Below are 12,647 nucleotides of genomic sequence, written 5' to 3'. Positions count from 1 at the left end.
GAATTGATTTTTACTTTGTTGGCTGCCTTGTATTGGTCCCATCCCATGTGTTTCATTGTTCATTTGTTTTCCTTTCAAGGCCGCACCACAAAATTCTTCGGGGGTTGATATTTGGTCTCCCCAATTTGGCATCAGGGATTTCCTGCCTGCAGCATGACAATGATTTCCAAAACAACTATTGGTATAGCTGCTGGAATTTGCGGGACCATTTTCCTGGGCTACTGTTTCTACTTCGACAGATGCAGGAGAAACGACCCCAACTTCAAGAAGAAGCTGAGGGAACGTGAGTGTTTTTTGCGTTGCTTCTTTTCCAATAAAACGCATCGTTTGTGCTGTAATGACTACTTTGTATATGACGTCTTTCATCTTCAAAGCATTCCTCAGTGAATCACGATAGATTTGATTACATAAATGATCTGTTTTAGGCCGCCGCAATTTGAAGGCCAACCTGAAAAACACAAGCTCGAAGTTGCCGAACATGAACGACCACGAGGCTGTTCAGAGGTTCTTCATACAAGAGGCACGTCGTTGAACTTATCGGTCAATTCGAAACTCATTTTATCAATTCTCAGGTTCAACTTGGTGAGGAGCTTTTGGGACAGGGAGACGTTGAAGGTGGAGTCGAGCACTTGGCCAACGCAGTTTCCGTCTGCGGACAGCCCCAGCAGCTCCTTCAGGTGCTTCAGCAAACTCTGCCCCCTCAAGTCTTCTACCTGCTCATGCAACAGTTGCCTGCAGTCATGAACAAGGTAATGATTTTCACAACCAAGCCTGAGAAATAAATATTAATTGCCAATTTTGAGCAGGGTCTCTCTGGCGCCACCGTGACAGTTTCTGAGGACGATGTTGAATAAGGAAAGGGGCACAGTAGAAAGAGAATAAAAATCTGGCGAGAGTTGGCTTCGTATCAACGTGTAGTGTAGTTGTGTGTGTCCTCATCTGAAGCCCAGCCTAACATAGTAGCAATTTTAAGGCACTGTGCAAAGACACTTTCCAACAGACTTTGTCTGCAATAAAACAAGTCCGCGGCATTTAAAATTCCAGCAGCATCACGCAGAGATTGGTTTACCCGTATTAAGCCACTTTCTGTTCCAAAATTTTTAGAATGGTTCCTCCGCTATGTGTTGAATTCATGTTTAAGGCAATAACAATGCATCAATGCTTTGGAAGACTATAAAAATTATTAATCCATTAAAGTTGGTTAATGTACCAAAAAAGTGCTGTTATTTCAATCCACATTTAGTGCATTCAAACAACTGTTCAAAGAGGATAATTATAAAACCAATATTGATTGCTGACGTTTTTGCTGGCAAAATGAAGAGATTTAAATTTTTTTCTAATGCAACACAAAGCATGTGATGCATTAAGCCTTAAAATTAAATTGCTTAAAAAAATTTAACTAATGTGTGATCTTATCATTTTTTTATTTTTATTTGACAACGCTTGAAAGGAAACAAAATGTGTATTAACTTCCAACAGTTTATTTATAAATAGCTAACAAAAATATCTTTATTAACACCAAATAAGGGCATTCTTAAGTACCCAAGACTTTAGGGCTTGGCACCTTAAGAATTTTGCTACATAAAATCATAGCAAAACAACAACGAGGACCTTTCGCAATCCAGACCACGAACTGCAATTTAACCTAAATTTGTTACGATTTCACCACCTCTGCCTGGCCACTGCTGGCCATTTTCTTTGCATCCTCAACAATTTGTTTAGCCTCGGGCGTCTCGTTCTCGGCTCTTGCTTCGTCCATGATTTCAAGGGCCCCTGCCTTGATCAAGTCTTCCGCAACTTGGATCCCCAAATCCTGCGCCAACCTCAGCTCGTGCTCGTCCAACTTCCCCGCTTTGATTCCAGCAAACAAAACGTCAGCCTTGGCGATTTTCTTAGGAGGCTCTTCGTTGCTTTTGATCGTGGTTTCTTTCGTTCTCTTCAGACTTTTCTTTCCGTCCAAACTCCACACTCCCGCCTCCAGTGAAAGAGAGTCATTCTGAGCACTGAAAATATCCCAAATAAAACAAGATCAGAATAAAATTGTGATTAATTACTTGAGTGTGCAGTTTACTGCAACTGGGGCGCTGCAACCACCCCCAAGCTTTTTCAGCAGACAGCGTTCGGCCACCACTCGAAGTACAGTTGTTCTGTCGTGAAGGGGGGCCAACAAGTCCAGTATTTTCTCATCGTCTGACCTGCACTCGATGGCCAGCGCTCCCTGGCCAACTGCGTACATAAGTTCCGAAGGCTCCAGCACCTGGCTGATTTTTTCTTTCCAGCCCATTCGTTCAATTCCAGCCACTGCCAATATTATGGCCGAGTACTTCAAAGGATTTGTGCCGTTGCTTGTCTCTTCGTTACTTTCGACAACAACGGAATTTTCCAGTTTGCTGAGGCGGGTGTTTAAGTTGCCTCTTATACTTTGGACGTCCAGGTGAGGATAGTGCTGACGCAACTGTGCAACTCTCCGAAGCGAGCTGGTACCTTTGGATGAAAATTTTTTAGAGAAATTTTCTCATTTAAAGGTTAATTTCCTATTACCTATAACACTACTTTTTGAAAGGGTCGAGAGGGAGGTTGCTTCTAATTTGGAGTGAATAACAACGGCGTCTCTCGGATCCTCCCTCCTGATATTAAAAAATGGTTGATTTTACTAAAAATGCACAAATTAAAAAAAAACATACTTGCAAATTCCACCAATGGCCAGATTGGTTGGTAGCGTGGTGGGCAAGTCTTTTAAAGAGTGCACAACAAAATCTACTGATTTATCATCAAGTGCGATCTCCAGTTCTTTTGTAAATAAACTCTTTTCCCCAATCTTTGGCAGTGGCTTGTCCAGAATTTTGTCTCCAGTCGTATTCATCTTCACTGCAATTCAAGATAAATTAAAATCAAAACATCTGTATAATCAGAAAAAATCCATATGCATGGATTGTTTTAAATTTTGCCGTCAACTGACCTATTTCAAAGTTCATTTGTGGGTAGTGTTTCTTTAAGGCTTCTATCACGCTGTTAGTCTGTATCAATGCCAGCTGAAAAAGGTCAGGGTGAATTCAAGATTTAAACAAACTTGAATATTTTACTTCGCTTTTCCTTGATCCAACCTTGATCGTTTCGCTGCTCGACTCCATCACGATTAAATTTATTTAGGATAAAATCGTGACACACAAAGATGAAAAAAATGGTCAGCGCTTCGTGGCAACTTTCAACTAAATGCTAAAAGTACTAGACCCAAATAAACTCATAAGTACTACTTGATTAATTATCGGATTTGGTAAAAATAAAATATAATTTTTAGCCGGAGGCCTGATGGCCTATGAAGAGGGGGGCGTAACCCTGCACACGTGACAGATCGACAGAGGCCGCGGAGGCCGCGCCCATACGACCGAAAACCAAAACACAAGAAAGACGCAAAATTTTTTCTTAATTCCAAAAACCACCAAAAACAAGAGTTATTTTCCGGTTATATCTTTGCTGTCAATTGAAGTATTTCCATGGATTAACAGGTAACACAGGTAAATAGAACAAAGGTCGCAGAGGAAACGGATGTTTGTAAAGTTACATACATTTGTAATTACACTTATGTATGTAATCGGATTTTGTAATATTTTTTGGTTCTTTTTGCTGGTCAGCTAATCAGCAGAAAGAAATATGAAAATATTTTTGAGCACGTTACTATTGCAAAAGTAAAGCTTAATTTATGTACAATTATTACATATGTACAGATGATGTATGTATTATTTTTATTTGGGTGTATATCGATTGGTGATTTTCAACAAATCTTATTTTAAACATCGGTGTTTTACTTCTGCAAACTTTATAAATGATTTTTTAAACTGATTTTCGTGTGTTTCCAGTTTTGAAAATGGACGGAATCGGAACAAAACGAGATATTAAGAGGGAGCCCGAAAGCGATGCTGATGAGAACGACGATGCAGAAAATGATGGTTCTGCCTCTCTTCCTAAGAGGCAATGCTTGGACGCAACACCCGGTGCAAGTGAATTTCAGGTATCATGAAATGGAAGAAACTTTTCATTTAAAATTGTTCATTTTTTTTTATGTAATAAAAAATATGTGCTTGAAAACTAATGAACTATTTTTTTCCAACAGGTTAAGCACGAAGATGAATTAGTGTCTGCAGTCACTATTGCTGTCAAGAAGCCAACCATGACTATTAAAAAGCCAGGGGTAACTTTTAGAGTTTAGAAACAATTAAAATAAAAATGTAGAAAAATTCATTCCAAAATTGCAGATCTTGAGACGACCTAATATTTTGAAAAGTTCTGCTTCAAAATCCAACAAAGATTCCTCTCCAACCACCTCTTGGGCTAGCCAAAGCGTCTCCTGTGGACAGCGCACAAGTGGCACAAATACCAAATCAGACAATCAAGAAAAATGGGTTAGTAAGAAAAAATATTGCGGGTCAAAATTTTTTCTTTAAAAAATGTGCAATATTTATGAAATATTGTATTATAATCGTAATATTTGGAGCAAACTTATTTACTTTAAAAGAATATTCTGACTAATCAGATTCATTATAAAAATTTAAAAATCTATAAAAAATCATTTAAATTTCCAGGCTTGCCAGAAGTGTGACATCACATTTGGGAAAAAGGATCTCTGGGAGCGGCACCTCCTTTGGTCTCATGGAGAGGATTTCAGTGCCTTCATCAGTCCCGTGTTCTCCTGCTCGGACTGCAGCAAGATCTACATTTCATTCACCAATGCTGTGAAACACATCGAGGAAGTTCACCCAGACTCGCTTCACTTGCAATGCAACATCTGCAATGCCAATTTTCCCTCAACAACTGACATGCTACATCACAAAATTTCCACCCACCTAGTGAACTACCGTTGCATCGAAGAATGTGGCAACAGACACTTTTTCAGCATCAACGAGATCGTGGAGCACTTGCAAAAAACGCCTCACAAGGAAAAACGAATCTCGAAATTGTGCCAATCTGTTGCCAAAGAGCAGGAAGATCGAGTAGTAGAAACGTTTGTCTGCCATCAGTGCTTCCTCATTTTCACGTCACAGTACAGGAGGCATTTCTTTGAACACAGGAAGACGCACGAAGGTCCTCCGCGGAACCACGTCTGCAAACACTGTGGATTCTCAACCTTCAGCTTCGGCATTTTGAGCAATCACTCGGACAAAATACATCCCGACAGCCAACAACCAAGATTAGTTCTGGACGCAAATTACAGGGAGTTCCATCCAATGATTTTTGTCCAGGAGGAGCGACTGAAGAGAGACGAAAGTGTTGAAGGAAAGCTGGAGGTCGCCTTGAGTGAACTGGATTTGCCTCCTGGGGAAGGCAAGAGGGCTTTGGTGTTTGTCGACCGGAAGAACAAGGAGGCCTGTTTTGTCTGTCAGCAGGCCCTGATTACTCCGGAAGACGTCAACGCCCACTACCTGCTGCACTTCACTCCGTGCAACAAGAAAAGAGTGACTGAAATTGTAGCGAATCAAGACAAGAAGTGTGAAATGATCTTCACCCATGGCCAGCCGTACTATTCAAAACTTACCATGCACAATTTTCAACAGCAAAATGAGGTTTACGAGTGCAAAGTTTGCTGCCTGAGCACCAAGAAACCGTACCTGGCCTGCTTCGAGCAATGTCCAGATTGCACTTTCTTCGGAAGCAAGTCGGAGCTTTTTGTGCACCAGATGCAGCAGACGGTGCTGAAAAAATGCTTCTGCTGCAACTTCATGACCGCGTCGAGCCCTGAAATGCTTGAACACATCAAAGGTCATCTGCACATCAAGAGCAGAACTCGCAAAGATACTTGTCTGCACTGCATGAAAAGGGTTCCCAGAGAAGACAAGAGCCAACACCTGAAGCACTGCACCCTCGCCATTCTCGTCAGACTCGCCAGACTGGACAAAACTGATCCCAAGATTAACCGGTTTTTGGCAATGTGCAAATATTTGATTCCGGAAATTTGCGAAATCTGCGGCGCCAAGTTGCATTCAAAGAATGACAAAGAAATGCACATCAGCAGCCACCACGAATACCAATGCCCCGTTTGCGTCTGCTTTGTCAAGTCATTGAAGGACCACTTGGAAAGTTCCCATCCAAACTATGTGTCAGATCAAATGAATATTGACAAAATCGATGACAGCATCCAGAGAATGTCACAAGAAGTGGCGGAAAATGCAAAATTGCAAGAGGAACTTGCCAGTTTGTCCATGTTCAGCGACATCAGAGCCATGCAAGTTTTCACCTACAAGAATTTCTGCAGTCTGTGCAGACACGGCATCTCTCCCGAGGGCCGAAAGCCGCACTTCCTTCTCCACCTGACCCCGTGCTGCAGCCAGTGTGACCTGACGCAGAACTCGATGTGCTTCCAACACGACCGGCCACTTTTCCTGCACGAAAACAGCAACTACTGGGACCGTTTCTCGCAGCACCGCTTTCAGGACACCGAGTTCACCCTCACCTGCTCCAAGTGCAATTTCGTCTTGAGCGATCCTGCAGCGATCGTCATTGCCAAGAACATCATCGAGTGCAGCAAATGCAACTTCTCCACGTTCCGCAGTTCGACGCAGGAGTTTGTCGTGCACGCCATGAGGCACCTGAGCATTGTCGTGTGCAGGGTGAAGGGCTGCGCCGACCGAGCCCAGCCGCACCTCGACTTCCCCACCCACCTGGAGACGGTGCACGAGCCGCCGCGCAAATGCGACGGCTGCGACCTGGAGTTCGTGGGCCGCAAAATCCTTGCCGAGCACTTCAAGGTCTGCAAACCTGCCCTGGCGAAGCACCTGGGCCGCCTCAGGTCGCTGGGCAGCACCCCCGAGCAAAGGCTGAAGCACATGCTGCAGATCAAGACGCTCAAGTGCGACATTTGCCAGATTTACTTTGACTCGGCGACTGAGAAGGCCGAACACCGAGCGCAGCACCCCCTGTTCGAGTGTCCCATTTGCAGAGAACATTGTCCGGCCGACAAGTTCGAGAACCACCTGAGCAAGGAGCACTCGCGTTTCCTGCAGACCGCCGTCGAGCTTTTGGCCGACAAGAGTTACGGCGACGACTTGTGCGCCTCTCTGCAGACTTTCCTCAACTGCTGGGTCCAGATCAAAAAGTTGTCCAAAGTCAGGAAGTCGAAAAAATGAAAAAATTTCATTGATTTATTTTTCAATTGTATTGAATAATTGAGAGATTTCTGACTGGAGCCAAAGTAAATAAAAGTCAACGTTTATTTCGAAACATATAACAGGAACATACTTTATTTAATTTTATCTTCACTCAATGACATGCACATTATCCTTAAATTTACACACAATTTTTCCTCATTTTCCCATACCGCAATTGTACATTTTTCCCGACGAGTTTTCTTATAATTTTCATATATAAATCCTTTCTCCTAAATTTACAGTGCTACTCTGAGGGAATATCTCACATTTTTTCATCTTACATATTATTGTATACTCCAGTGACATTTCGTGGGGTTGATTTTCATGCCGGAGAGATAATTATTCTGTGTTATGGTGAATGACTGAGTTTTGTTGGATTATTTCGAAATTCCACTCGAACGAGTTTACAATCAATTCACGAATACATTTTTATTTTCAATTCCTGGTTCCTCAATCAGTCTGCTAATATATCTTTCCAAATCAGGTTTGATAGTTTTTCACCAATGGAGTTTATCACTTCTTGCCGCGCAGATTTCACTCAATTTCAATTTGGAATTCCCCCAGGCTGTACATGATTGCGCGTAAAAATAATTTTCTCACGTATATTCGTACTTAGCGAAGAGATTTAAAAAAAAAAATTAATCAGTCAACCAAACAATCAAGTGTGTAGCGGAGTTGAATGTTTATTTTCGCGGTTTTTCAATTATAAAAATCCTTAAATATGTAATACGCATAATCATAAGTTGTACAAAAATTGAACTTATAAATATAAATCTAGTCCTTATTGCAAAATGTTGATACACTATTAAAAATTATCGGGAATATATTAATGACAGTGAATTATTGGAAATCGAAGAGGGGGAACGCAGATGCAACTCTCTTTCTCTCCATCGCCGGTAACAGAAAAACACGTCGCGTTTGCTTTTACCAAACACTGCCGAATGCGTACAAAACTATTTCTCACGAGAATACGCAGTTGAAATTTATTTTGTGCAACAAATCATGGCACAATATTTTTTTTTGTAGTTTAATGCATCGACAACAACGATATTATACACTAGGATTTTTTTATAATTTTTTTCCATCCACTTTTGCCTCGCACTGGAGGCGAAAAGTGGGAATTTTCTCGTCTTTGCGATCTTGCCTTCCTATAGCCTAACCTTACATATTTAAGTCTGTACAAAAACAGTTCATAAAAGTAAAAAACTTTAAATTTCAATCCATCTTATCATCATTTCGTCACGTTTCCATTCCAATGCAGGTGCTGCGCTTGTGCTAATATTTGTGTGTCTTTAAAAAAACCATTTTTATAAAAATATCAAGATAATTGTCCCATTTGCTTCTATTGAATCCTTGCTTAATCTCTCACAATATCTTCTCTCATTTTGGAAAAATAACTGACATTACTTTTTTTTGTCTCGTGAATCAACAGCATCCACATGTTCTACCACCGAGGATAGCGCGCTCTCTACAATCTTGATGCGTATATGTGCGTCTAGAAACCAAAGAGAGATATTTTTCAACATCAAAAATCCAAAATTTCTATATAAGACAATTTAAAAGTTGAACATCCATCATCGTTGTATCTTATTTATCAATGGTTTAATTCTCTTTTCTTGCGGATTTTTGTTTTTTTGTTATTATCGTACACAGTAAGAAATCGAGAGTGTGTGTTTGTGTGTTTCGTTTTTTTTTGTATGTTTATTTCAAAAAACTTTAGTTCCTGCTACACATGATTACAATACAGACTAAATCCGTTACAACTAATTGCTCCAAAGAACTAAAGCTAAGCAATCAAAATCGAATCGACATACGAGAAGAATTATAGAGAAACCACCAAGAGTTTAATTAACTGTAGGTGAGGATGTGAAATTTAAATGTTTCATTTTCGCGTGTTAAATTTATTTCTCTGCAGATTTGAGAAAAGTGGGTGCCATGATCACTGAGCAAGCGAAAAACTGCCTGGATTGATTTGACAATTACTATTACCAACTAGAACTGAATCTATATTTCTTATGCCGGCCCATCTTTTACATTAAAACCGGGAGTAATTCCTGAAAAACCTTCCACTTGAGAGTATTTTATATGTTTCTAAAAACTTTATATAATTTGTGCTGCGTTCTTGAAGAATAATTTTGTGCTTCGTATTCATCCAAATCTCTGAATTTTCACTTTGTCGATTATTATCTCGAGGGAAGACTTTTTCTTTGGAAAAATTCGGACGTTGAATGGTTTTTGCAGGAAAGTCCTCCTAGTTTTTTTGATCTGTGATCATCAATAACTTAAGGTGTGCTTAGAGTATATAAAGTTATATAATTATAAAACGAAAAGCAGTTTTTTAAGTCTTTGGAAATGATTTTACCCTCGCCAGATTTTACGAGTAACACAAACAAATTTGGTTTCGATCTGATGATGAAATGGCCCATGATTGAGGAAACAGATTATTTTGCATAGTTTTTTTCCTACGTGTACAATTATCAGTAATCAATTTATAAATTCTCAAAGTTTAATTAAAAAACACTATGATTAACACTTTATCACTATCCTATATTTACAAAATACCCATCCTAATCTTAAATAGAAGTTCATCACAATTTTTAAATAACCATTTTTCTGCGTCTCAATGAAACACATTGAACTCTCTTGATCTTCGTGTCCGTCAGTTTTTTATATATAAAGAATTTTGCTTGATTTGGATTGCGATAATTAATTCATACCCTCTGCCAAAAATCTCTTCCAGAACATAACGTCGCGGTGGGAACTATCGATTTGCCATATTCATCAGTTTGAATGACGTACAAAAATAAAATTATTTATATAATATGCATTTATATCAGTACACAAATCATAAAATTATACACCAAATATATATAATAAAGTTAGACTTGAAAAATAATAATATTTTAATTTGTAATCACAAAGTGAATAGCAAAAAACTTAGATTCCTAAAATACTGGTAACACAAGAATACTGACGCTGATGGTAAATCAGAAAGGTACGTCAAACCGACAATATAATAATTTAAACCGTAAAATTTAATTTAAACCTAATTATTCAATAATTTAGAAGGAAATTGAACACAATAAAATTTCAAATATAGCAGAACAAACAAAATTATATCTCTTTCTCTCTATATAAAATTTAAAACAACATACAAAAAGACCGGCGGTGTCTTCCTGGGAGACTTTTCTCGTGTTTTTTTCTGCATATTTACATGAGATGAATAGCGCGTCAGATTTACACACATACACTGGCCCCGATTATCGTGTTTATGTAATAATGTATCCCTGGAGAGAGTATGGCAGTGCTTGGGGAGGGTCATGGGTATCTTAATTATTAACACAATCATCTCTGTCTGTCTGTCTAACGCTAGGTGTGTATGTACAGGATTACGCGTGGCGTTTCATGTGCAGCGCCAGGTGGTCCGAGCGCGAGAAGCAGCGGTCGCAGTGCCGGCACTTGAACGGTTTGGCGCCCGTGTGTTTTCTGTAGTGACGCGTCAACTCGTCGGACCGGGCGAACCTCCACTCACAACCTTCCCACGAGCAGCGGTACGGCTTCTCGCCTGAAAGCAAAAAAATAAATCATATAAGTTTACAAACAAAAGGATTGAGTCAAATTACGAAAAAAAAAGAAAGAACTGAATACAAATTCAGTAAACACAGCTCAATGTGATCCATTCCATCGCATTTTTTTACAAAGGGACATTATTGAAGCAGAAAAGTTATGCGATTTGCCTTACACGGATGTATAGCAGGTTGCATAAATCACTAAAATAGGTAAAACATTTATTGGTGCAGAGTTAAATTAAAATAATTTTCATTTCTCGTAGATTTGCACCGATTGTTAACTTTTTGATTAAATCAAATCAGGCCTTTTCAGACGGTTTCTACCAACTTCTATCATTTATAGAGGAATTGTTTTCACAGCTCTACAAACTATAATTTTGTGTAAAAAATGCATGTTTTAAAATTAAAGACGTTTTATTTGATTGAAAATAAACTGGCAGGAGTTCGTGTAATCTTAATTATCTTATTGTGCTAAAAACGTGACTGAAAAATATTTAATGTAGCTAAAAAATTTTTTTCACTCTAATTGTATGCATATTTTAGAAAACATCAGAAAAGTCAGTCAGATGTTGCTTTAATCTACAAATTTTAGATTTTATTTTTCATTTCTCGACTTAACAATATAAAGTGTTTGTATATTTTTTCCTAATAAAATTGAGTTTTATCTTTATTTTCATCAAAATTAGACCAAGTTCGTTTAAGAGCATTTGAACTTTTTATTCAAAAGTGTGCATTTGTGTGCGTGACCCTTTATCAGGGCATTTTTTTTTATTTTTGAAAACACGTGTGCGCGCCCGATGTTCTCTTTCGTGTTGCGAGGGCAGTTTGAGTGACAATCCTCCTTGGGGAGGGCCCGAAATTACGAGGGCGGCGCCGCTCAAAGAGATTGTGTCCCCACGGGTCAGGACCTTCTGGAGAGATGGGAAATGTTGAAATGTTGTTTGACTTTTTGCGTCCGAAGAGTAGCAAAGGAAACACACACACGCTGCCACCTTTTGCTGGCCGGAAGGAAACGCGTGTATTCCCATTTGTCGGCACTACCAGAAATTGCACGCGAAATGAATCGCAAATGTTTGCCACACTTTTCCGCGACGCCGCCTGGGAAATAAATAAACGGTCATTTTCATTATTTGCGCAGTTTTGAAAATTGTGCCGATTTGAAATTTGGCGGTGATGACGACAAATAGAACGACTGAAAAAATAATTTGGGCTACCAGTTGGTTGGTAAACGCGTTCACGGCACGTGGCATTTCAATTACACGCCCAACTCACCTTGAAGCCCAAATGTCAATAAATTTAGTCGCTCAGTCTGAGTTTGCTTCATTCAAATTTAGTTTGACTCTTTAGAAGGACTTGTGTTTACTATTTGTTTGATGTGAATAGCCAAGAACTCAATGAATGTAAATAATTGAACAACATTTGACATTTCCATTACAAAAGTCCAAAATTCAACAAATAAAAGTCTTTTAACTATTTGACTTTTAACTATTTATAATTACTATTCAAGAAAGATTTCTAAATTATGTAAGTGTTAACGGTATAAATTTAATTTTAATTTGGAAAATAAATAGTGTGCTATTACGTTCTTTAATTAAATTATTAATTATTGCAACTCTTTTATTCTTTTATGGTGTGACAACACATATTGAGTATTTCCAGATGTAATACACCCATTTACAATTGGATTTAGGAAAAAAGAAATAAGAGTTTAAAATAGAAACATATTTACTTTAATTAACTAGTTCGTCATATAATCAATAAATATACCTATTCAGGCACAAAATTTTTAAACTAAGTCAATGTAGAGACTAAAGACAAACGCACTGAACGTCGGCACTACTCAAACCATAAACTGCAACCAGCACTATTATTTATTTATATATTATTTTTTTATAGATAAAATTGAACATTTAAAACGTTTTTATTAAAGCATTTACAT

The 12,647-nt window shown here is 38.7% G+C and overlaps 4 protein-coding genes across 5 annotated transcripts in view; 2 read left to right on the top strand and 2 right to left on the bottom strand.

Moving 5' to 3' along the window:
• Positions 1 to 62: 62 nt before the first annotated feature.
• Positions 63 to 1,217, top strand: LOC132201813 (mitochondrial import receptor subunit TOM20 homolog). Its single transcript, XM_059628301.1, has 4 exons — positions 63 to 283; positions 426 to 520; positions 573 to 749; positions 807 to 1,217. The coding sequence occupies exons 1-4, from the start codon at positions 154 to 156 to the stop codon at positions 852 to 854; spliced, it is 450 nt and encodes a 149-aa protein (XP_059484284.1). The 5' UTR covers positions 63 to 153; the 3' UTR covers positions 855 to 1,217.
• A 246-nt stretch (positions 1,218 to 1,463) lies between these two features.
• LOC132201807 (porphobilinogen deaminase) lies at positions 1,464 to 3,343 on the bottom strand. Its single transcript, XM_059628293.1, has 6 exons — positions 3,084 to 3,343; positions 2,960 to 3,032; positions 2,685 to 2,868; positions 2,542 to 2,627; positions 2,055 to 2,484; positions 1,464 to 2,003 (listed from the first exon to the last, which is right to left on the bottom strand). Exons 1-6 carry the CDS (start codon positions 3,129 to 3,131, stop codon positions 1,655 to 1,657), a joined length of 1,170 nt encoding a protein of 389 aa, XP_059484276.1. The 5' UTR covers positions 3,132 to 3,343; the 3' UTR covers positions 1,464 to 1,654.
• Positions 3,344 to 3,359: 16 nt separating this feature from the next.
• On the top strand, positions 3,360 to 7,236 carry LOC132201803 (uncharacterized). Of its 2 annotated transcripts, none has more exons than XM_059628289.1 (5): positions 3,360 to 3,515; positions 3,858 to 4,009; positions 4,112 to 4,189; positions 4,254 to 4,400; positions 4,581 to 7,236. In XM_059628289.1, exons 2-5 carry the CDS (start codon positions 3,866 to 3,868, stop codon positions 7,116 to 7,118), a joined length of 2,907 nt encoding a protein of 968 aa, XP_059484272.1. In that variant the 5' UTR covers positions 3,360 to 3,515; positions 3,858 to 3,865; the 3' UTR covers positions 7,119 to 7,236. The 2 variants fall into 2 exon arrangements, with proteins under 2 accessions (XP_059484272.1, XP_059484273.1); XM_059628290.1 differs by having other exon boundaries at positions 3,361 to 3,506.
• The window catches only part of LOC132201812 (Krueppel-like factor 6), a 243,902-nt gene continuing 238,459 nt past the window's right edge, over positions 7,205 to 12,647 (bottom strand). The window contains exon 3 of the mRNA XM_059628300.1: positions 7,205 to 10,704. Within this exon, the coding sequence (XP_059484283.1) occupies positions 10,529 to 10,704 (176 nt within the window). The 3' untranslated portion in view covers positions 7,205 to 10,528. The remainder of the gene's footprint in view (positions 10,705 to 12,647) is intronic.

Source organism: Neocloeon triangulifer, unplaced genomic scaffold (assembly GCF_031216515.1).
Source record: "Neocloeon triangulifer isolate White Clay Creek 2 clone unplaced genomic scaffold, ASM3121651v1 ptg000014l, whole genome shotgun sequence".
NCBI lineage: Eukaryota > Metazoa > Arthropoda > Insecta > Ephemeroptera > Baetidae > Neocloeon > Neocloeon triangulifer.
Note: the sequence above shows the minus strand (reverse complement) of the source record. Positions and strands in the feature narration are given on the sequence as shown.